The sequence below is a fragment of the Lingula anatina genome, chromosome 6, assembly GCF_051362555.1.
Source record: "Lingula anatina isolate TDL-2025a chromosome 6, LinAna3.0, whole genome shotgun sequence".
Lineage (NCBI taxonomy): Eukaryota > Metazoa > Brachiopoda > Lingulata > Lingulida > Lingulidae > Lingula > Lingula anatina.
In genome coordinates, this window is record NC_141772.1 from 2,816,240 (window position 1) to 2,839,572 (window position 23,333).

The 23,333-nt window shown below is 34.8% G+C and overlaps 3 protein-coding genes and 1 long non-coding RNA gene across 12 annotated transcripts in view; 2 read left to right on the plus strand and 2 right to left on the minus strand.

Moving 5' to 3' along the window:
- LOC106161048 (cyclin-D-binding Myb-like transcription factor 1) overlaps window positions 1-2,988 on the plus strand; it is a 38,402-nt gene extending 35,414 nt beyond the window's left edge. For all 7 annotated transcript variants that reach the window (XM_087014738.1, XM_087014739.1, XM_087014740.1 and 4 more), the window contains exons 17-18: window positions 1,236-1,446; window positions 1,831-2,988. In XM_087014738.1, coding sequence (XP_086870864.1) covers window positions 1,236-1,446; window positions 1,831-1,931 — 312 coding nt within the window. In that variant the 3' untranslated portion in view covers window positions 1,932-2,988. The remainder of the gene's footprint in view (window positions 1-1,235; window positions 1,447-1,830) is intronic.
- On the minus strand, window positions 2,982-10,927 carry LOC106161032 (transmembrane protein 243). Of its 2 annotated transcripts, none has more exons than XM_013537865.3 (5): window positions 10,809-10,927; window positions 9,055-9,143; window positions 8,806-8,856; window positions 8,288-8,392; window positions 2,982-5,041 (listed from the first exon to the last, which is right to left on the minus strand). In XM_013537865.3, exons 2-5 carry the CDS (start codon window positions 9,115-9,117, stop codon window positions 4,919-4,921), a joined length of 342 nt encoding a protein of 113 aa, XP_013393319.1. In that variant the 5' UTR covers window positions 9,118-9,143; window positions 10,809-10,927; the 3' UTR covers window positions 2,982-4,918. The 2 variants fall into 2 exon arrangements, with proteins under 2 accessions (XP_013393319.1, XP_013393317.1); XM_013537863.3 differs by lacking the exon at window positions 10,809-10,927 and adding an exon at window positions 9,550-9,732.
- LOC147760994 (uncharacterized) lies at window positions 6,820-7,892 on the minus strand. Its single transcript, XR_015334945.1, has 3 exons — window positions 7,660-7,892; window positions 7,188-7,438; window positions 6,820-7,012 (listed from the first exon to the last, which is right to left on the minus strand). It is a non-coding gene; the product is annotated as an uncharacterized LOC147760994 (long non-coding RNA).
- A 193-nt stretch (window positions 10,928-11,120) lies between the features above and the next one.
- LOC106161030 (uncharacterized) lies at window positions 11,121-18,187 on the plus strand. 2 transcript variants are annotated; one of them, XM_013537860.2, is made up of 13 exons: window positions 11,121-11,295; window positions 11,645-12,286; window positions 12,567-13,302; window positions 13,490-13,621; window positions 13,886-14,036; window positions 14,401-14,601; window positions 14,929-15,094; window positions 15,340-15,474; window positions 15,862-16,046; window positions 16,311-16,469; window positions 16,697-16,768; window positions 16,949-17,059; window positions 17,517-18,187. In XM_013537860.2, exons 2-13 carry the CDS (start codon window positions 11,668-11,670, stop codon window positions 17,643-17,645), a joined length of 2,796 nt encoding a protein of 931 aa, XP_013393314.1. In that variant the 5' UTR covers window positions 11,121-11,295; window positions 11,645-11,667; the 3' UTR covers window positions 17,646-18,187. The 2 variants fall into 2 exon arrangements, with proteins under 2 accessions (XP_013393314.1, XP_013393313.1); XM_013537859.2 differs by having other exon boundaries at window positions 11,122-11,295; window positions 15,859-16,046.
- The last annotated feature ends 5,146 nt before the right edge of the window (window positions 18,188-23,333 follow it).

The window sequence follows — 23,333 nt, forward strand, 5'->3', positions numbered from 1 at the left end:
GACAGAGTTGTTTGTGGTAGTTAGGCATAGATGTGTTAGAACCAAATAGTTTTGGTTTTAAGGGCTATGATTCTTGTGTTGACAGTCTTGTCATCTTATCATTATTAAATATCCCACATTCTGTGAGAGTTAAGAATTTAATTAAAGATGGTAAATTAATTGAATATAAAGCTTATGAAATTTGTACTGATAATGTGATAAACATTGGACATTGATATTAGTACATCAGCAACTAATGAATTCATGATGTCCAGACTTTTTTTAAAGGTACATACGAACCGAGCATCGGTGGAGTTTGGATTCCGAGTAACACATGTAAACCACTTCTACTAGATTCTTATATGACTCAAATAAATTCGACATGCCAAGGGATAAACTGAATAGATCACTCGATCAGCCATAAAAGACCTTTAGACTGCTCCTTTCTTTAAATTTATGGTTGTAAATTTAACCTACTTCCGTGACCTACTTTCCTGCCCCATTGACATACAGCTTAGAATGCCAGCAGAAAAATCTGTTCAAACATCATTTTCGGGTAAAATTAAACAATGCCTTTTGGTAATTCTCTTAGTTATACTACTTGAAACTATATGCTGGCATTTGGTTGGTTTTTGTGACAAAAAATTGACTTTGTATGCATCTTTAAGGCAAAAATGTATGCATAAACCTTAAAAAACTCCCACTGTCTAAGTAACTTGCTCCAGCAGAACCAAAGTTTTATACCATGCAATTATAAATTGATATCATTATTATTATTATTATTATTGAATGGCATTTGGATGAAATCTGACCCAGTAAAAGATGAGTAGTTAGAATCAGATATATAATTGCAGTGTGGTACAGCAAATTGTCATAAAATGTTTTATATCTTGTAACCAACTAACAAAAGAAAAAAAAGTGTTAACAGTTGTCTTTAGGTTAAATAGATCATGTTCAGTGAAGCTATAATTGAATTTTCAACAAGTATTTTGTACAGAAACAGTAGTGTCATAGTTTGTATCTATAACTTGAATAGGAGATCATATTTGACCAACTTCTTAATATGAAATGCACTAACATATTGCTGTATTACTTTGTCAGTTTTCATATTTTAACTGATGTTGGTTGCCTGTACATACGTCAGCTTGAACTGGTTTGTTTCTACATGTGATCAACACAAAGTTGTTCAGCGGTCGACAAGCTGATGCCCATAAGTACTGTACATTTCCTTAAAACCAACATTGTATATTCTGTAGGTAATAAACTCCGAAGTTGACCAAACAGAAATAGGGGACAGTGTGGCAGTGCCTGGGGGTCTCGTCATGGTGACCAGTGATGCCTCCAGCCTGGACAGTGGTGGACACGATGGCTCAGGAGTGACCACACACCTGGTGATGTCCTCGGCCGCAGGGTCCTTTGTCCAGTCCAACAGTAATGATGGGGAACTCATGATGACCTCTTTGTCTGGTATGTAGAGGGTTTTCTTGTTGTCTTTTTATCACAGTTTTTTCATGAATCATTTTTTAAATCATGTCAAAAGAGTCAATATATTCATAGTTGCTGTTTATTGCAGTTATCTCATTCAGCTTCACCAGCTCATATAGAACTCCTTTGTATATTATTTTCCTAGCTGTTGACAGATCATTTTCCCCAAATTTCTTGAAAAAGATTATTCATATTTTTTTACAACCAGTATGTCTTTTTTCTTTCTTGAAGCCTTTTTTCTTAGTAATAATGCAATTGTTATGGTAGAAATGAATATCATTGAGGACAAGATGCTGGAATATCTTCAAATAAATACACTATCTCCACTAAAGAGATAATCAGTTCTTTATACTTTTCCCCCTACAGACCCCATGCTGCCTTCTGAGAGCTCGGATTTGATTGGCTCAGCCTCTGATGGAGAAGTTGAAAAGAGTCAATCAGCAGTGGATGATCCTTCAGACTCATGACACCAACAAGCCATAGAAATAGTACAGAATGGATAGAAAAGCTTAGGAGTGTAATGTATTGCAATTGTTTGATCATTGAACATTGTGCCTGAACATATGTGTTATATGTGTAAGAAAACACAATGCACCTGTAGGCGAGGGTTACTGATGACATCAGTCCTGACTTGTGGCATTTATTTTATGGAAATGCTATGGAAATTGTTAAAACTATAGATGTTCACATGGCATCTATTTTCCAAACTTGAACAGGGCAAGCTGGGGGCTAACTATCAGTATGATTGCATCTCAACTACCAGTGTTACATTGACTCAATATAACATAGACTGTTGCTCTTCATAACTGTTAATTCAGTTGTCTATGTATGAAAATGTCGAGGTCCTATTGACCTAATTATTCAGTCTATTTATTGGCATATAAATATATTGTTCTTTAAATGTTATCATAGGTCTTGTATTATACTTGATGCATGTAGGTCCAGCTATCAGGCATTAAAGTGCATTTTTTATGTAACCAAATATGTGAACATCTGTTAATGTAACAGCAATGCACATTGCTCGACTATTTTTCAGAGGATGGTTGGGTCATAAAGAAAGCAATTTACTCATATCATAATTTCATAGAAGTGCAGATGTCAGTCTTCTAAGCAGTCCAATTTACAAAACTTGCTGTATTATACCGATAGATGTTTGTAAAAGACTTTATGAAACAAATATTAAGAAAATACTTTAGTAATAGCCATTTGGTGTATTAGGTGTGGGTTTGAGTTTAGTTTAGCCCTTTTCTTCTTGAGATCATCGACTTTGGCTTTTGTTGTGCTTAAATCTACTTTGGGCAAGGAAAATATCTTTGTAAAGGTCTCTATGTGACTGTGAGATTATGAACATATGTATGTGAACACGGACTTCTTGCTTTACATTGTGCCTTTAAATACAAAATTTTGGAATTTTTAAAAATTTTATATTTATTTGAATTTGACTAAAATTGAAAACTTTTTTTACAACCAAAGAACATTCTAGTCAACAACTTAGGTGTGTGAAATAAACCAAAATGTACAGGACTAGTTTGTTTTTATTTTATTTTATCACCATTTCATACAAGTGTCTAGGACAATGAAATATACATCATATCTCAAAATCTGGAAAAAAATGTTCACAATTTTTTTTTCTACTGAACATTTGGAAATTGTATTTCCATGCTGTTCATTATATGCTACATAGAGCCTTCTATTTTTGATCTTTCATGATAGACACTGCCCCACCCCCAAGTAATAACTAAATAAATAAAGTGACTACACAAAACTGTTGAATGTTGATGTGTTCTGCTATGTAGACTATAAAAGCTGGAGAACACAAGAAACTACACTTACAAATAAACTATGAATTGAACATGCTCAGTTGCACGCCAATATAAAAGCATAGTGTAAATCAAAGTTGTTGAATCAACCTTACAAAAGTAAAACGACTTTCAAAACAGGGTTACGAACTTATTTAGATGACATAATAATAACTTGTAAAATGTAACCCTGTACATCAGTTTTAGCACCAATATAACAGTACTAGGTCCTTCTCACATCAAGCAGCCTAGGGTTGAAGCACACCCTGTGAGAGATAGAAAACTTGATAATCTAGCTAAGATTTACTAAGACTGGGTTCCCATGCCTAGGTCGATCTAACTGGATCGATCCATCTCTGAGGGGTTTTCTTGCTAAATTGCTCTCAGCTTAAGCGGCTTAGATGTCTGGCATGCCTGCTAAAGCTGCTAAATGATAATCATCCCCTAACAGCTTCAGTGGGCGTGACAGACATTTAAGCTGCTTGAGTTAATTGCAATTTAGTGAGAATCCCCTTGGAGATAGATTGATCCACAGTTAGTACGACAGTGTCTGGGAATGGTCCCTAAGGAACATAAACCACTTCTACTAGTTCTGAAATAACATTCACATGCCAAGGAATAAACTGAATTAATCACTCAATCAGCCATAAAAGTGCACTAAAATTGCATCTTCAAATTTTTTATCATTTATGTCAAAGCTCAAAAGTACTTTCTGAGAGTACCTAATGACCTTACCTATTTGTTTTTTCACTCTTCATTAAAGCTGCCTGTTATGCATTTAGCAATCTAAACAAACATTTCCTATTCAATGTTTGAAAATGAAATTAAACACTCGTGAAAAAAACTCGTGTTTTTATCTGACCAACCACAAAAGATGTACTTTTACCTCTGAATAAATCTATCCCTAACATTTTTCAAAATAACCATACATTAATAACAAAAAAAATTTCAACAATAAAAAACTTAAATTGCGTACTAGAAGTTAAAAAACAAAACACCAACAACATAAATAAGATATTCCAAAGTGAAAAAACATTAGGTACCTGTTCGTTACATTTCATAAACAGTGTTTTTGTTTGAAGGACTTAATATGTACTTAAATATATTTTTATACTTTTAAGGTCAGAATTTGAGTGTGAAACATTACAGGAAATTAGGCATTTTTAATGCAAAAGGGCACATCTTCATAATCCTTTCCCTAACCATTGCCATTAACATTCGTCAGTTGGAATGTATAAAAAAATCTCTGTGCCATATATATTTTTTATCCCTAATCAAGTTTATATTAAAACAGTCTTAACATTTATCTTTTGGCAGAATTAAAAAGTAAATTTAGGTTGGCCTTTACAGTAACTGGGTCATGTGAACTTATTGGCAGACAGCCAATTATTACTCTGTATACATACATACATACGTCGTTTATGTAATTGCCTTAATACAATGAGATGTAAAACAAACCACGAAAAATTGTGAAAATCTGAGGATCTCAGTTCTTAATAGAGATGAGAACATGATAAACAAAAGATCTTCATACACATCCTGAGAACAACAATCTCAGAAACCATTCTGATACATATTTACATAGACACAATATTCACAGATTTACAAACAATGCCCCTAATCATTGTATGTGATACACACTATATACAGACAAGTTATTTGGTCTTTAAATGAATATACAAGTTACAGCAGACTGCCAGTAATATGATACAGAATACGTTGAAATAAATAAGTGTCCTGAATTTGGGCTCCAAATCCCCTTGTCTGTACCAGAATATCTGAAAAATCAAAATGAAGAACTCGATATCTTTGGCAATTTCAAACAAGTCATGGTGAATGGTGAATTTAAAATATCAATTTCAAAGATGAAATATGATGCAAATTTCTAGTATCTCTGATGCAAATTTTGTCAATACCACTTCAATGTCTGAATTGGCAGAACAAGTACAGGCTGATTTAAATTTAATGGACTGGCACTGTTTTATTGGCAATGAGGTATACCAGCCCGCTTGGCGCCAGGTGTCGCTAGTGTGAATTCAGTCCTTCCACAGTCGCAATGTTGGATATCATATACGTTGGACTGTGGCACTGGCCTTAATAAACATGCCTCAGTATTGTTGTGTACCTGAATGTCAAAGTCGGCAAGGTGGGCATAATTTTCCTGAGGATTCAGGGCTTCGTTTGAAGTGAAGGGTTGCCCATGTCAACACACCTTCCATGTTAAAAGGACAGTTACAACTTGACCCAGGCCCAGTAATTAGGCCCCTAAAGATAGACGAGTTGCCTCAAAAAGAATACACGTAGAAAGGTTAATTGATCTTGGAAAAACTTATTAAGTTTTGGAAAGAGAGCTCCATAGCAAGAAAGTGCCCCTAGGAAGTACGATTTATCAAAGTGCGTTTTCTTCTTATGTCCGTAATTTCAGAAGAGTTGTCAGTAAATATACATAAGTGCCGGTAGCCTTCTACCCGCATAAGGTTGTGTTATTAAGTAATATCCTTTTTTATTGATGTATTGAGCATGACCGGTAATGTTAATTAAATAATTATTTTTATTTAAAAAAATTATTCAGTACATCTTAAGAATCATAAAACTAGGTATAGTTAGATAATTTATGTGTACATGTATAGATGCAATTTCTCAGCCAATGGAATAATGCATGTTTGGAAATCTTTTTGTAACAGTTTAAGAAATAAAATTTAAAGAAAGAAAACATTTTATAAATGAACAGTTTTTCTTCTTTTTTTTTTTTACAAAATAGCATTTCTGAATTGTTTTACTTGAGTAGAGACACCATATTATTTCATCGCTCTGAAAATTCATTAAAAAGCAGCAAAACCAAATGTTTTATTTAAACAAAATAATTATTCAGTCCATAGTAAAAACCATGAAACCATGTAATACTTAGATAATTTATTTGTGCTATAACTTTCCTGATTATATAGCTGCAATTTCTCAGCCAATGGATTACTGTAGGTATGGAAAACTTTTTGTAACAGTTTAAGAAGTAAAAATTAAAGAAAGCAAACATTTTACAAATGAACAGTTTTTTTGTTCCTTTTTACAAAATAGTACTTATGAATTATTTTACTTGAATAGAACCACCACATTATGTCAGCACTTTGAAAATTCTTTTAAAAGCAGAAAAACCAAATTATTTGCTGTAAATACAACTATCAAATTATTTCATCCCACTAAAAATACTTTACAAAATAGCATCATAGTTTTTTCTCATTACAGTTAAATATTATTAAAAACAGCATAAACACATAAGTACTTTTTGTAAAGAATATAGCACCACCAAATTATTTCATTTTAGTTAAAACATTTTTTTTTTTAAATGGCACTGCAAAATACATGCAGAAAAATATCCAGTGTCAGAATGAATCAACCCCACAAACAGATCTTTAAATGTAAACACAACAAAATAGCAGAATGGGCGATTCGTAATGAACATCTGGCCTTCTAACTGAGTAAAGTATTTGCAGGTTTTCTTTAGGCCCAGATTCGTGCACGAGATACACATTCAAAAAGGGGAAATCAGGTCCGGGTCCAACTGTCATGTGTCTGCAACGGTTTTGGACACAACAATGATTCATACAGTTTGTTTATATACTTCTTCTCTGTAGCTGCAATTATCTCTCCAAATCTTGAGGCAGTGATCCGCCATTGTCTCTCCTTGTGTCAGATTGCGCTCTTTCCTTGTTATAACTTGCTTACTCAGTGTCCTTCGCTGTTTGTTCCTCAACCTGAAATATTCATATCCCATTAAAGCATGGTAGATGGTTACAGCATTAAATAGATACAATTTAGATTAGTTTAGATACAATATTATAATTCTATGATGTCACCTATCACCTAGTTTGATAATTCTTTCTCATATTTGTGCCCGATTCTTAATAGTAGACCTCTGTTTTCACTTACATCATTCCCTCTATCCATGCTTTATTCTTTTCATGGCACTTGGCAATAGTTGTTGTCCATCACAGCCGCCTGTAAGTCAGCTTTAGGGTAGGCATTACTGGTGGCTACATCAATCTTTGCCGCTGATGTGAAGTGATAGGTAAGATTCCTGAAGTAATCATTTTATCCTGCTCTTGAAGTTGGCTGTCCTGGGGTCCTGAAATCGACAGTTTCAGGCTTTGCCCCCGATATATGGGCCTTCTTTGGGTAACCTTATAAAGAAAATAAATAAGTACATTTACTAAGTATAAAAATCTTTCGTGCTACTAAAACAAAATATGAGCGTAGGCCTACTCGTACCTACAGTAGTCTACATGTACATGTACATAACATGTCAGATTTGACACACACACCTCGACTAATTTTTGATTTTTTCAAGGAAAATAGTTAGCATTCGTGTTTTTCAAGCACTTAATGAAAAGAAAACACATACCTTCCAGTCAATTCACATTTTCATCCAGATGTTATGGCACCACATTCAAGTAAATTGCGTTTGAGTTGGTTCACTGTCAGCGACGCGTGCACACGCTCCATGTTAAACTCTGGTGTAAAGCCGTGAGCGAGATTCTGCGAGATTTTAGAAGGACTGCTTTCACCCCCACGCCATCTAGCGGCAGACCCTTAAAGCGGGTATTCCCCATTATCATTAAATTTTTACTGTATCTTCTTGACTTCAATAATTATACCCAATAAGAACTTCAAACTTTATGTGGTTGAATGTACATCAGGAGGGAATTCCAAATCTAGCAGCATACTGAGCATACTATATGAAATATTGTGAAATTAAAATGAAGGCTTTTTCACATTTCAGATTTGATGTTATGAACTAACAATACAGCTGCACTGTTTTGTTTTGAGAGATTGAGAACTTAATTGCCAGTCTTAATTGCCAAAGACAGGGCCATTCAGAATAGATGATCCGAGTACTAACTGATCCTCTGACTAAATATGGCTGACCCGCTGATTCCCAATGGTCACCCAACATCCATTCTGAATGGCCCTTAAGATCTAATGATTGGTTCGAAAAGGCCTCGTATCATCATTTTGAAATAGATACTTACCAGCACCGAGTTAGCTCCACAAACTAATAATATACAGCTGGCAAAATAAATATTCACAGGATCTGGAGGCCATTGTGGGAAAACAAATGCACTGATTAGTGTAACCTGAAACAAGTTTCAAAGAAGTCTTATCTGTTTGGGATTTTTAAAAGAGACAGAATATTATGTATTTAACATTTGAAATTGAATCTCATCAGCAGTGCCAGTAGATACGTGACTCTCTAAATCCATTACCAGGGGGGGATGTTTTATATAAGAGCAGTAACTGAGGAACTGATCTAAACTTTAATTCTAAAATTTATTTCCCCTCCTACATAAGGTAAACTAGCAGATGAGTATGAAGAAATGAAATATTGCACCTATGATATAAGATAGGAGCCATGCTTTATGTTTCAGAATAATACTTACTAGAACTTACTAGACTGCAATAGATTTTATCTTTTACTGATATATAATTGTACAAACTGCCCTATGCACAAAATATACAGAACCTTTCTCTGGTGATAAATGACACTTACCAGTACAAGTATTAGTGTTACGAGTCCAAGCACGAGGTTGAAAACCCGGTCCTGAAAATAAGAATAAAATATAATAAAATAGAATATAAAATAGAATAAAATTTTGCATGCTACATTCATGATTACACTTATATAGACCTGAAACATACTTTTGATTAAAACATTCATTTTAAAAGCTCCTGGCAGATATTAATTTCTAAGGTATATATTAAATATAAGCTCAATAAAAATATACATTTAAATATTTACCCTTGGTCTGGTCTCTCCAAAGAGGGGTTTGTCTGCTCCAATATCATCATATCTTCCTGCCATAGTCTTACTATTGTGGTCTACAGAACCTGAAACACCAGACAAACAGGGTTTTTTATCAGGGATATCGAGGACTATTTTATGTCATGCCATAAACTACAGACACCACCTGCAAACAAATTGTCAACTACATTTTAACCAGTTAATTTCTAGAGGTAAACTCTGTTCAGTTGACACACTGAAATGAATTTAGCACAAAGATTGTGGTCAAAAATTTCAATTCATCAAAATCCTGAACCTAAAAATAATCTTATAATCTAACTGAAATCAAAATTAGGTCCTTCTAAATAAAACTCAAATCCCTTTGAAATTCTTTAAAATCCATAATAACAAAGAAAGCTGCATGAATATGTTTCACATTAAAAAAAAATCTCTCATGTACTCTGAACTAAAGTTATTATGCTAGTATCCTGGTAAATAATCCAAATTACTAACTTTCTGTCATTTTTTATCTTTTGAGTAATCCCAATTATAAAAAACTGTCCTCCTGTGTCATTACTAGCACTAGTAAGCTGCCACCAGTTCACACTCCTTGAAAGCCTACTGGACTTAAATAGAGGTTCCTTGGTACATAGATGACATAGCATGTGCAGACAGAGACCTGAGGCAGCAGTAGCAAGGTGGGGTAGAGAAAAGGGGGGGGGGGAGCAAACAAACCACCCTTTGACCGAGATATGTCTTATCTGAAACAAAATCTGATCAAGATCCTTTGCCATTTCAAATTAAGAAATAAGTTTTGCAGTAAAAAAAAATCCACTTTGTTTAGAAGAGTATGCCAAACTCCCTTTGCTATTGCTAGCCATAAACCTATGGTCACAGTTATACATATGATCAAAAGTGTTCACCCAACATATACACTGTAGTCATATATTCTTGATGTGAGATAATAAAGAATGTAAAGAATGATATACTGCTTATAGAATCATATGGGATCATAAGAACCACCAAAGGATGGCAGTATTAATAAATCAGGCCTGGCATTCTCAGGATATATTTATAGTCACCATTCCATTCAAACATAAATCTATTACTGGTGTGAAAAAATGGTAGTCCAAGAAGTAAATCAACCTCTAAGGCCCCAAATGATCAATACAGGATCTAGCTGTACATATTGAGTCAGTATATGGAATGAATGGCACACGTACAACTAATGAGAAATGGACTACAATTAATTGTGGACACCATATTCCTTTCACACAAAACCAACAATTATAATTTACACAGAGCATTGTTGTGGCCAGTTATGTATAAAATTTGCCGAAAACTAGTTCAAGTTTTACATTCCAAAACTGGCCCCCTTCAAGTTCAAAATAAAACCATATTGGCTGACTTTCAGTGTTGGCTATTGGTTTTTAATGCATTCACCTTCTTTATTTTATTTATTTATTTTTATTTATTTATTTTTTCACTTTCGTAAATGTTATACTGGATTCAATATGATCAAACTGTCAAAATAAAACTCAACTTTGGTCTTAAAGTCTAGCCTTATTATCAGGCTTAAGTTCCATGCCCAGCAGCAAACATTACAGATATGATCATAATTTATATGGCAAAGCCGGCTAAGTTACACAGTGTCAGTGGCAGTAGTGGTCAGTGTGCACAACGTAAACAGCTTGACCTCACCGTTGTAAAAGACGGGTAACAGTTTCCACGTACAAAAATAGCAATACAGAATGAATTAACAACATATTTACCTAGTGTTCTAAGTCTGTTTTCTTTTTTAAATCATGTCGTTGTATATTGTTGCCTTAAAGTAAAAAAGAAATTAGGAATGTCCCTTTCCCTCAGGTGACAGCTTTAATTTTATGTAAAGCTAGTCCCTTTTTATTAAAAAAAGTTTTACATACTGCAAGAAATCATATCAAGGTGTATATTTTTATAAATACTTTTATATTATAAAATATCAATAAAAGTTATTATTTCATGTAAAAATTTATTTGATTTGTGGTTTTATTTGTTTTATTGGAAAACATTTTTTTACAAAACTAATGCAACTATTACACTTAACGCTGCTTTATTGCCCCAATAAAACAAGTTAAAAATAGAACGTAGGTCTTGCACAAGCAGTAGAAAGTTGGATCATCGAACGGTATTAATATGAAGTTAGGATATACATCTGTCAGTATTCCAAAACAGAAAACAAGGAGAAGAAACGAAGAAAAGGGGAGAATATTTATACAGGTACTGTTGTTGGCATGACATATAATTTTAAGGTAGAAATATATTTTACTAAATCATAAATTATGCGGAAGTATATACAAAAGAAACCCCTCGTTCTTTGCATTTGAAATGCATGATTTGAAATGCTGAATTAGAGCAAGCTAAAATGTTAATTAAAGTGATGTGAAGTTTAAATATATATATTGATTATGCTGCCTATTGCTAGTTTTGCTGTTGGGAAATGTATTTTGCATGTGACATTTACTCTAATTATTATTGAAATTTATTAACATCCTTGCATATCTAGATCTACAGGTACTTAGAAGTTAGAATGTAAATATTGCTATCATTGTCTTGCGGTTCTATTCAGATAACAAAGACAAAGCTTCAAATATGGTTTGGAAAGGCTGGAAACGTAACGTCCACTCGGGCAACACCCTGAGAGCCTCAAACTCTCACTACCAACGCTGCTACGCCGCCGAAGCATCCCTGTTAAAACACTCCTCTGCCAAGGGCGTTGGAGATGATATCGAAGATGGGGGTCTTCAGTCAGGTGGCGTTACCTACTCCCTCAACAAGAAGGGCCGATGGAAACTCCCAAAGCTCTTAAAGCAAAGTATACATGAGGGTGAATGGAAAAATGAAGACTGCAAGGTTTCTTTGTTTGAGCACCACAAAATCAAACAACACGCTGACTGTATTAGTTATTGCAGCTCGGGAAGAAATGGGAGCTGTATTGAGATCAAACCACAGGGACACGCATACTTCAATGCAGCCAGCGTGCTTGTTAAGTCTGGTAATGGTAAAAGAAGCCAGAAGAAAAGGGAAAAGCGGCTGGCAAAAATGAGGAAAAAGTATGGAGTAGATTATGACGAAGAGAGTACTGGAGAGGAAGTTGTGGACACTGTGCAGCATGCTGTCAGCTACGAAATATACTACCCTTGTCCTAAGACCAGCTCAATCACACATAATAAGAAGTATATTAGAGATCAAGATGTATCCAGTTATGAGGGTAAGGCTTTACGATTCATGGGTATTCTTAATTTTTTATTATTTTGCCCATTTAGTTTTTTTTCAAGTAAGCACATTTTGGGTTGAGAAGTTAAAATATGTTTACAAAAATAATGATTTTACTGAAGGCAAGACTTTGTGTTATATTAATTTAAAAAAGCATACAAATACTTTTAAAAAATAATATTAACAAGTTTGTTCACACTTGCAAAGTTAATTTTAATCATCATTACTTCTTAATATCCTCATTTTAAGTAAGCTGTATTCTGTATTATCTTCAGATGCAGAACACAACAACAATGGCAGTTCAAAAATCTCAAAGAAAGGAGCAACAAAGCAAAGAGGGAAGCTGAGATGGAGCAGTCAGGTTACTGAATATGAGGAGCAGTTTGACAACTTTTACAGCAGTGAAGATGAAGTGGAACTTGAGGACACCACTAGGGAAGATGAGCACCACTTCACTTTGGACTGGGACAGTGTAGAAAGATCTAACACTGTCCTCAGCGACTTAGTTGACAGAGCTGTGGAGGCGAAAGGGAGCTACAACAGTGGATTGTTTCAAGGAGAGGCTCAAGAAATATCTACACCCTCTCTTCCTGTCTCTCAAGACACCTCCAAAGACAATAAAGTGTTCTTCCCAGCTGATGAATACTATGAATTTAGACCAAAGGAGGAAATTATCGAAAAAGATATAAATAAGGAGAAAAAGGGGGAAAAGCCATCAGCCAAATTGACAAAGCAGTCATCTAAACGTCATCCCTGTGTCTCCATCCCCGTCATAATTGACACGACCAACGACGCCATTGCTCCTGAAGTTCTACAATCCACATACGGCGACTACTATAAAGAAGGCAATTGTATTCCAAGGACATTCACCATTGACATTTCCAAGTTTGTGTTGGAACAGGTCAGGAAGGACACCATTTTACGCAGTCAAGTGTCTCGTTTGGACCTCCACAGTTATCTGGTAGTGCAGGTTTTACCTGAGGGTGGAGCAGGGACACAGGCTACTGTGAAGTAAGTGAACATGTTATGATAAATGAGTATGAAGTTTTTTTTTTTTTTTTACTATTTTCATAATGTGAAATAATATGATATGAAGTGTAGGTTTAGGCATTTTGAAATTTGTCAGATTTTTGATTTTTTATAAATGTTAAACCAAATCCAGTTATTTTGTTCATGTTGCAAGATTTTGTTTTTTTAGGGTAAGTTTGAAAGGCAACTTCAAGATGGAGACGGTGAGGATTGAAACTCTGAATGACATGGGTGTCTATGCCTCAGTGGATGCCCTGGTGTCAGCAACTGCTGTTTATATCTGCATGCTGCCTTTTGAATGGTAAGGGTGGTACAGATATTTTAAATCAGAAATAGAGTGTCTATGACTCTTAAATGTCGGTTGTCCTGTTGTAGACTTGTTGGTCAATGAAGCTTGTAAACTTTTAAAATCTCACTCCAAAAGTTATTTTTTCTGCAAATTACAAAGTTTTTGATGTATAAAAGTGCTGATGGGTGGTTGTTCTTAAAGGTATCTTTTAATTTATTGAAATGGAACACAAGAACATTGAGAATCTCATAATATTGGATACTGTTTAATTTTCAGTTTTTACACAACCTCTGCTCCACCGATGACAGTGAGTAAAGCATCTCTCGTGTTTGACACTCTGAGTTCAGCTTGCAAATGGGAAACTGCTTCAGGGCTTCCAGCAGAATTATATAGCACTCTGATTGGAGATTCTGAGGCTAACACTGAGGTATGCCTCCGTTTATTTATGGGATATTGGTAGTGGAGTTATGTATAAAATTATATTTGGATAACTTGATATATTATTAAGATGTATCTGGATAATCAGAAGTATTAATAATAATAATAATAATAATAATAATAATAATATCTGATTGTTTAGAATGCTTCTTTTTCTTTTTAACAATATGTTGATAGAAGAAATTATATGATGATGATATTAATAATTTTTATACTGAAACACTATTTTAAAAAAATGAGTAAACATCAAAGGCATGCATATTCATATATTTGCACTGAATTTAATTAAATTTCGATTAAAATTGATATCATTAACCACCAAACAGAATGTACAGTATGTTTCTATTCCATAGATGGATGAAACCTGTGAGGAAGACACCTATGTTGTCTACAGGCAAAGTGAAGAGTACTGTAATATCTGCTTTGAGTGGACGTCCCAGGGGTATGCCATGGGCGTGGCCATCAGCCCTTGTTATCATTGGTTCTGTCGTAACTGTTGGCAACAGCACATTGAGAGCAAGGTGCAGCAGGGAGATATGATCCTGTATTGTCCAGTAAGTGGATTTGTGTGTTACCATTTATATGACTTGTGATAATAATGTGTGTATTTATATTTATAAAACTATCAAAAATAATGTCAAACTTAAATGTCTTAAAAGTCCCCAAACATGGGTATGTGTTACCCTTTATATCTTCTTTTGTCATCCTTCTTATACCCGTTAGGGTGTCGAGGGGAGAAGGAGTTTGAGTTTTCTATCTCTGGCGCGCTGGAATGTATGTAACTTGTGTTAATAACACATTATGAAAATAACACCCAAGTATTTACATTTGAGGGGTTTTATCACTTTAAGGCCTGAATTATATGCACCTTAACTCTCCAGGAATACCAGTGCTCCTCCAGACTTGACACGGCGACACTGGTGTCTTTGGTGGATGTCAGGACAGTCAGACGTCACCTGATGCAGAAACACGAGCTGGCTTTGAGCATGGAGGAGAACCTCAAGTGGTGCCCTAACCACAAGTGTGGCAGAATGATCATGGCTAAAGGTGACTTAGGCAGCATCCAACATGAAATTTCTGATTTTACAACTGTTGAAGCTTATAGCATGAAGTAAACCCAGCAATAAAGATTTTATTGTGTTAATAAAGATAATGATAAAGAGTTATTTAGATTAAAATATGAAAAATGAAAACTGCAGCAATCCGAAATACAAAAATAATTACCACCAGTATAAGAAGAGATAAATCAGCATGTAAAGGTGTGGTAAAATTCAGTTGTTTTCTGTTACCAGGTCACGCAGCCGAGGAATCCGTGTCTGTGTCCTGTAAGTGTGGCACTGCTGTCTGTTTCAAGTGTTTGAAAGCGTCTCATTGGCCAGCTAGGTGTGACCTAGCAGACGATTACCAACGCAAGCTGACAGTAAGAAGTAAGTTTGATGAAATAGGTTTTTCATTGTTTCTTATGTACTGATAAAAAAGTCAATTGTACCTTGAAGTTCAAAAACATGTTGTCCCTTTTGAAACAATTTCTTTTTTATTATTAAGTAATTCCATAAACTAAAAAAATATTTTCTGGCATGTTTTTCAGAACTTTCAGTTCTTTTCATCTTTAAATTGTTTTGGATGCTGAAATCAATCAATTTTTGCTCAATGTCATTTAATATCAGCATTTAATATGCATATTTTTTTTCTCTTTAGAGACTAAAGGAATTGAATATTTAAAAAAAGCAAATAAAATGTCCTTTTACATTGACTTGATTTTAAGTATCTTTAAATATACAGCATTTTAACTGGATACACATTGTTTTCAGAAGATGATTCAGATTCTGGATCTAAAGATGCTGTGGTCTTTGTGAGACGTTGCCCTCACTGTAGACTTCCTATAGAGAAGAACGGAGGATGTCCTCATATGATTTGTCGCTGTGGGAAAGACTTCTGCTGGGGATGTCTGGCTAAAACATGCATCTGTAATCAAGGCAATACCGCTGCCACAAATGAAGTAAGTGAAAAAAAGATGAAAGTGGTCTTTTTCAGTGTTTGATGCCTTTTTGTGGCAAATGCTTTCATGAAGTACATTTAAAGTGGTCTGGGTAAGAGGGACAAATGTATAAAATGGAGAGATAGAGAGAAAGAGATTGGTAAAAATGTACAATAAAAATAAATAAATGAATGAACTGCTGCAACAAGCTCTGAAATGATGTTTATAATTTAATTTATTTACCCTTTAAAGGAAATAAATTAAAAACTTTAATTGCTTTTTTAGGCAATTATTCTGAGGTACATTGGGTCTCACGTTCAGTTTGTCAACAACCTCAGTAAGGAAAGTCTGTATAGGTCTTCAGTGGAACACAGGCGAGCAGCCCGGGAATATCATGGATCAGGCATTGATAGGAAAATCAAGACAATGCTGTACAGAAGAAAGGTAAGCTAGTTTCAATCGAAAACAAAACTGCAACTGTTGAAAGGAAATTTTTAACTCGTCTGCCATATTAAAATGAACATTGAGTTTCTTTACTGAAAATCAGATATTACAAACATGAAAGTACCAGTTCTGTTGCTGATTTCATTTATTTATTTAATCATTCATTTTGATTATTTTTTTATTATACTATATTATGTATTTTTTTAATTTATTTTTTTGTGTTGCAGCTCCAGAAGCGTGTGAAAAAACTTGAGCAGATGAAGAAATTTTTAGAGTCAGCAGGTGATTTCAATGCAGAGGTAAATACATTTCAAAAGAGGACTTTTTACCATGAACCTTAATGAACCTAGATCAAATTTCGCCTAGAACATGACTTAGTAATTAAGCGTTTTACCATCATAACATAGGAGGTAGCGAAAAAAATTATCCCTATCGTATTATTTTGGTTGTCAATATAACTGCTGTATTTTATATTGCAGCTTCACCACTTGGCAGAGCATACCGCCCTCTATCTACAGGATGAACAAGTAGCGACAGCAGTTAAGCCAATCTTTAAGCGCATTGATTTCGTCTCCTGGAGCATAAATGAGGTAAGTTGTTTTCAATCCTGAAGCCGAGTTCATGACTGAATTAATTCACTTTGGTAAGATAAAGTCCTGATGGCGTCATTAGATAACCACCTTGCTTGACTTTTTTCATTGTCTGTTTGCAAAATGGATTTTCTTGGGCAATTGAGAAAAGTTTGTGAATGCGAATATGAATGAGGGCTTGCTGAATTTTATTTTATTTTTTGTTTGTTTTTTGTTAAGTAAGTGGTATTTTTAAAAGAATCATATTTTGATCATAGTTCCTCTAAAAAATCCAAAAAATAATATAACATACATGTTCTTTTAATTCACATTCTTAAAAGATAAGTGTTCATTTTCTTCTGAAAGACTGGATAAATAATCTTACTGTAAATTACTTACAGTTGCAAGCAGTTGCTTTCTCTGAGTGCACTCAAACATTTGTAAATGAAATCAATTTTGGTACAATTTTCTCTTTTAGATTTTCAATGATGAAAGGCTCTCAAACATGGACATCATCATGAAAAAACTGAGCAAGTTGATGGCCATTGGAAAGACCTATGTACAATCCTTGGCTTCTGTGCTGAGACAAAGTGGGAAACAGGTGTAAAGTGTTGAAGAGAAAACAGTTTTCCTGTGAAGATGGACAACTATTTCACCGTTTTTCATAATGAGTGATGTAGGTTATTGTGTAGCTTTTGACTATCATACAGACAATTCCAGACTGTATTATTTGGGGACAAAAATCAAGAGATCCCTTGAACCATCAAGTGAAACCTTATCGTTGATATTTGTTTGACCAATTTCAAGTAGATCAATCATGTAAAGGGAAAATGTTGTATCATGAAAACCAAATGTAATTGCAATATATCACAGATACAAATGCAGCTTTTTGTTTGACAAATGCAAAGGTGGTGAACTAAAACTAAAATTCAGGTTTACCTTTTATTGTTACTTGTACAGTATGTATATAATTGATTTTTAAGATCCCTTCTAATATTTTTGTGAATATAGAATTGAAATCAATATTTAATTAGATAATTAAAGAATGTGTGAACATGAAAACAAAATAGTTGTTGTAATGTTTACAAAATTACTATCTTTGAATGTACATATTTTACATTTTTGATGTAATAAATTTATTTACATGTACATCTTGGAATCTGCATTTGCCATTTGCCGCGGAGTCCAAAGATCCCAGGTTTCATTCCAAGCCCGTTCGGGGAACCAACAATAAAATTACCTTCTTCAAAAACAAAGAAAATTAATTATTTCATCTATTATGAAAGGATCTTTCAAACATCAAGAACGTAAGATAACTGAGTAGCTCAGTAGATGAGATTTCTAATGAACGATTGTTGTCGAAATGGCATGAGACAGTTATTCTGGTTATTCAAGAAAATGTGCAGCTGGCATTTAATTTTCTCAATACCCCTCGAAGAAAATTGATTGTTGGCTCATTCTCCTTCCCTGATAAAGATGGGAAAAAGACCAGATTTTGTGCACAAAGAGATTTTTTGTTTGTTTATTTGCTAATCGGGGTTTGATAAGTGGTGTTTTTCCATTATGCGAAAGAAAAAAACAGATGACTATATTATCTTGATTAGAGTTGATGGTCATGTTTATTCAAGTCTGAGGTGGACCGCTTTTAAATTGGTTCCAAAAGAATTTGATTGCAATCAACCCAATGTGTGCGCAGCTTGCCGCCCAAACAATAAATGTACTGGGTTCTCTGAAATACATATGCTAAACTCAATTTGTAATAACGGGAATTGATTAGCAATCTCGGTTTTGCTACAGAATTTTCTTGAGTTTTTTTTTTTTCGATCGGGTGTTATCCAAATGAACGTTGTGTGACGACACGTAGGCCCATAAAATCGTCTCGTGTCAATAGCTATGAAATTGCACTTCAAGTCTAATAATGAAAAAGTTTTTTAGATTCAGCCAGATAGCACTCATTGACACGACAGTGTCTATATCGTAGAATGGTATCCCGTTTTTGTATAAAAAGAAAGCTGTCAAACATAAGTGCAAAGACTTGACCGATTTGTCAACTCGACGCAGAATCATGAAAACCAAGTTGGGCGTCGCTCTTCTGTTTGGTGAGTGCAGCATCAGCCCCGGCAGTTGTCTTGGCAAAAGCCACATATCATAAGATTTTTATGTTCTCAAAAAATTTGTAATTTTTTTATACATTAGAAATCTTACATACGTTAAAACAAATTTATATCTCTATTGCCGTGTTGTATACATGTGGGTATTGTTCAACCCTGCTCAGTATTTTGCCCAATTATGTAAGTAACCCCTTTATTCTGGGAGATAATATGTGCCCCCCCCCCCCCCCCCCCCCTCCATCTCCTCAATGTGAAAATATATACTAGCGAATCCAGACAAAACTAAGTAACGGTTCTAACCGTGGGCCCAAATATTTCAGGATAAAATTTTCCTTTTCGGCTGTTTTGTTTTTGCTGAGCAAATCTAAATACTCCAGTGATATATATATATATATATATATATATATATATATATATATATTTATTTATTTTTCCTACCCAATTCCTTGATAGCACAGAGCGTTCACATAATGACCAACGTGCAGAATAGTATACATACAGCCCTACCGTTATACTGATTTCTTTAATTTTTCTCTTTCGTAAATGTAGGTATATCACAATCCGCTAGGGCCGCTACAGTATAACTATCCAGGGGCAGTGAAGTGCAAAACTGAGACTGACCTGCTAACAGCTCACCTATGACATCCCTTTTTTTTTAAATATCTCTTTTAACTCCATGTAAATAAACTTATACAAGCCATTTACTAGATAAGCTGTAAAATCAAAGAGTAAATTCCGGTCATGTGATTTTCCAGTGTTGCAGTCTTAGAGAAATTTGATTTGAGGACGTTTTAAAGTTTTGCCTCGACAAAATGTTTAAAATTTGGAAGTTTTTGTAATTCATGCCAAGTAAATTTAATATTATTTGCAACATTATGTCAAAAAATCATGAAAATGTAACAATGCGAAGTATAGTTTATTTGATGCGCAATATTTATACTACAATATTTATACTGCAGCTACAGCTGAGTGATCACCACCGGTCAGTAGTCACAGGTTTTTAGCTGAAGAGTGTGGACACTTTTGTTGAATTTTTGCAGTTAAAAAACTTCAATATCTTTGTTGCTTGTAGGAATATTTTAAAAAATTCCAAAAGAATTCATCTGTTTTTTGTATTGCCTTTCAGAAGATATAGACCCCGACCCCGCATTATGGAACGACCCCGGATTATGGAACAAAACCGGAAGTTTGCCCTTTTTACCCAGCATGCAAAGCGTAAAAAATCCCCGTTGCCACGAAAGTTTCAAGCGTCTGCTACAATGTATCAAACGCGCTATGCAGACGCATGTTACGACCTGATACAATAGAAGTGTTAGCGTTTGAAAGTTCGTTGTTCTCAAATTTGATAAAATTAATAATGAACTTACTTTTATTCAAGCAAGTTTTAAAGCCGTTTATCGTCCGCTTTCGTCTGCACGTGTTACTGTCAGTTTCCGATCTCGATTTCTAACTTTTTCATATAATATAGGTTACGGCCGGGTAGATACATCGATCGCTGTGGACGTAAACACGGCCGTCTTTTACTGCTATAAGTATTGTAGCCTAACTTGTCTCATCCCTTAGCCTATTGTTTGTATTTCTTGTTCTCGGCTTAATGAAATTATTTCAAAACATCCACTTTCAAGAGGTTGAAGTATTCCAATATAAAAATGGCTTTGATGTTGGGCATAGCTGTGGGTGCTTTCTGCCCACTGTAAGCTGCCGCTAGAGAACGCTACGAGCGCTATTAGACTCAAGCGACTTGTGAAATAAATAAATTTGTTCTCACAAAATAACACTTAATGTTGACTTTTGTATGGGCATTATGAGAGAAAAAATCGTTACTGACCTTTTTCATGCTCGATAAATTTCAGCATGTCAATGAGGAAATTATAGGCCCACTCTTATTTAATATCAGAGGTGGCACGTAGGCCTATAGGGCCTATTTGAGGTGCCAAAGACGATCATTTTAAATCATATTTCAGGTAGGCCTAGGCCTACACAAATGACACGTGACTGATCTTTGTTGTGATGAAAAAAAAAAATATTAGACTTATGAATCATTTAGGACCTACTAGGTTTGCGCCTTTTCTGGGAGTTTTATCTTTAAAAGTTCTTATTTCAACTATCTCTATCCAGTATCTTCTTCTTCTATTTTTCTTAAATATACCACAGGTGCTCTCAAGGGAGGTGGTCATTGGAAGTTGGCCCTCAGTCACTCTGATGAGGCAGCTCTAGTCCACTACTGCCTTATTATGAGTGACTGGGGGTTTCCCCTCACCAAAGACTTGGAGTCTGCAAGTTTGCTCTGGCGGTGGGAAAACAAAGGGATATATAGGCCTATGGGCTATCGAACGGCTGGTGGGATCGGTTCATGAATCGACATCCCGAGTTGTCCCTTAGAAAACCGGAGAGGATAAATAGGTGCAATATAGTGAAATAAAAAACATGCTAAATAAATGAAAAATAATGAGAAAATGAATTTTGTCTTCAAATAAAGATTTGTTCGGATATCGGATAATAAGAAAGCATTATTTAAAGACTTGAAAGAAAGAAAGAAAGAAAGAAAGAAAGAAAAGAAGAGCTGTAGAAAAAAATGAGAAAAGCCGAAGATGGCGCTGAGCGAAGAATGGAGAAAGAGGAGAAGAGCAGAGCGGGCGTGGAGAGGGAGAGGAAGAAGGCTGAGGTACGAGAGCGAAAGGCACAGAGGGCATTGGAGGTGAAACGTATGTAGAAAAGAGAAGAAGAGAGAAAAAATAATTTTTACGTTGCGTTGTTTGTAAAGCCTAGGTCCCAACCGAACGTACGGGCTGCTACGTGTGGTCTACGGCCAAAAAAATGGGACAAAACTTGGGAGTTCGTGCGTGAGGAGCACATCCATCGTGCGACTTTTGGAAGACGCAAACAGCACGTAGTAACTTTTCGACATGATCAACAGCCGCCACGTGCGATTTAGCTACGTCCTAGTCGGACGCAAGGAACTTGATAACCGTGCGTCCAAAACGACCTAGGCTTAATGCGCAAGAACATTTCACTTGCGCTTAAACCACTACATTTTTGGACGTTTTCCTGTGTTATATCTGCTGGAATTTATCTCAGTAAAGGAGAAACATTGGTTGAGTTCTTTTGTTTTATATATTTTTTAAAGATTTATATTGTTTTTTTTTTATTATTTATACCGCAAAAGTAGGCCTACATATGCATGGGCCTACAAGTGATATGTTCTTGTGCGTTACAAACAACGCAACGTAAAATAAACATACATGTGTACATACGTACATAACACAAACGCACATTATTATTCCATATGGTGAACAGAGTTGCGAGACAGTATAATAATAGAAAAAAATTGCAGTGATTTCGTTTTATGGAGTTAAATGTTTAATGCATTTTATTAAGGTCAGCGATGTTAAAAAACTGAATACATTCATCTCTTTGTTAGGTCACAGCACTAGTCTGTTACATGAGTTCTCCGTCTTTTTTATTCATTTATTTTTATTGTATTTGTCACACTTTCGATAAATTCTTTGTTGGTGGTGTGTGAGCTGTTAATGGTAATTGCTAGTTTTGTTATCATGAATTAAAGATTTTATTTTGAATCATTACTGGTGTTGTTACCTGAAGGCTGGCCAAATAAATGATCGATTAGTTTTAAAATGAGAAATATCAATATTATTCTTTCATAATAATGAATACAGTATTTTCAATTTGGCGTAGACTACTAAATATCGCTTCGATACTCCGACGTAGCGGCAACTTCTCGTTTAGCTCCATAATCCGATCAAGGCAGTGGTAAATGAGTGGACTATTCCATTTTTAGCAATATTTGTGTTTAAAAGTAAAAGACCAACTAAATATGAATAACAACTGCTGTTATGTTCATTGATATTCGCAATATAATGCGCATTTGCCGTTTTATTGTCTTTTATAGACCCCCTGCGCTACATATTGCCTTGCATCTTATCTAACAAACTCTGACGCAACGTTATCTGCGCACTTCCGGTTTTGTTCCATAATCCGGGGTTTGAGAACAACACGAAGTTAACCACTATTTTAGCGTTTTTCTCCAATAGTAACCCCAATCATATGGATTAAGCTTTACAAGATAGTAAATAAAGCTCTATCGTAGCTACATGCAAAGTATTAGAGGTTAGTTTACGTTCATTTTTATACACAGACTGTGCAAAGCCGAAAAACGTCAAATA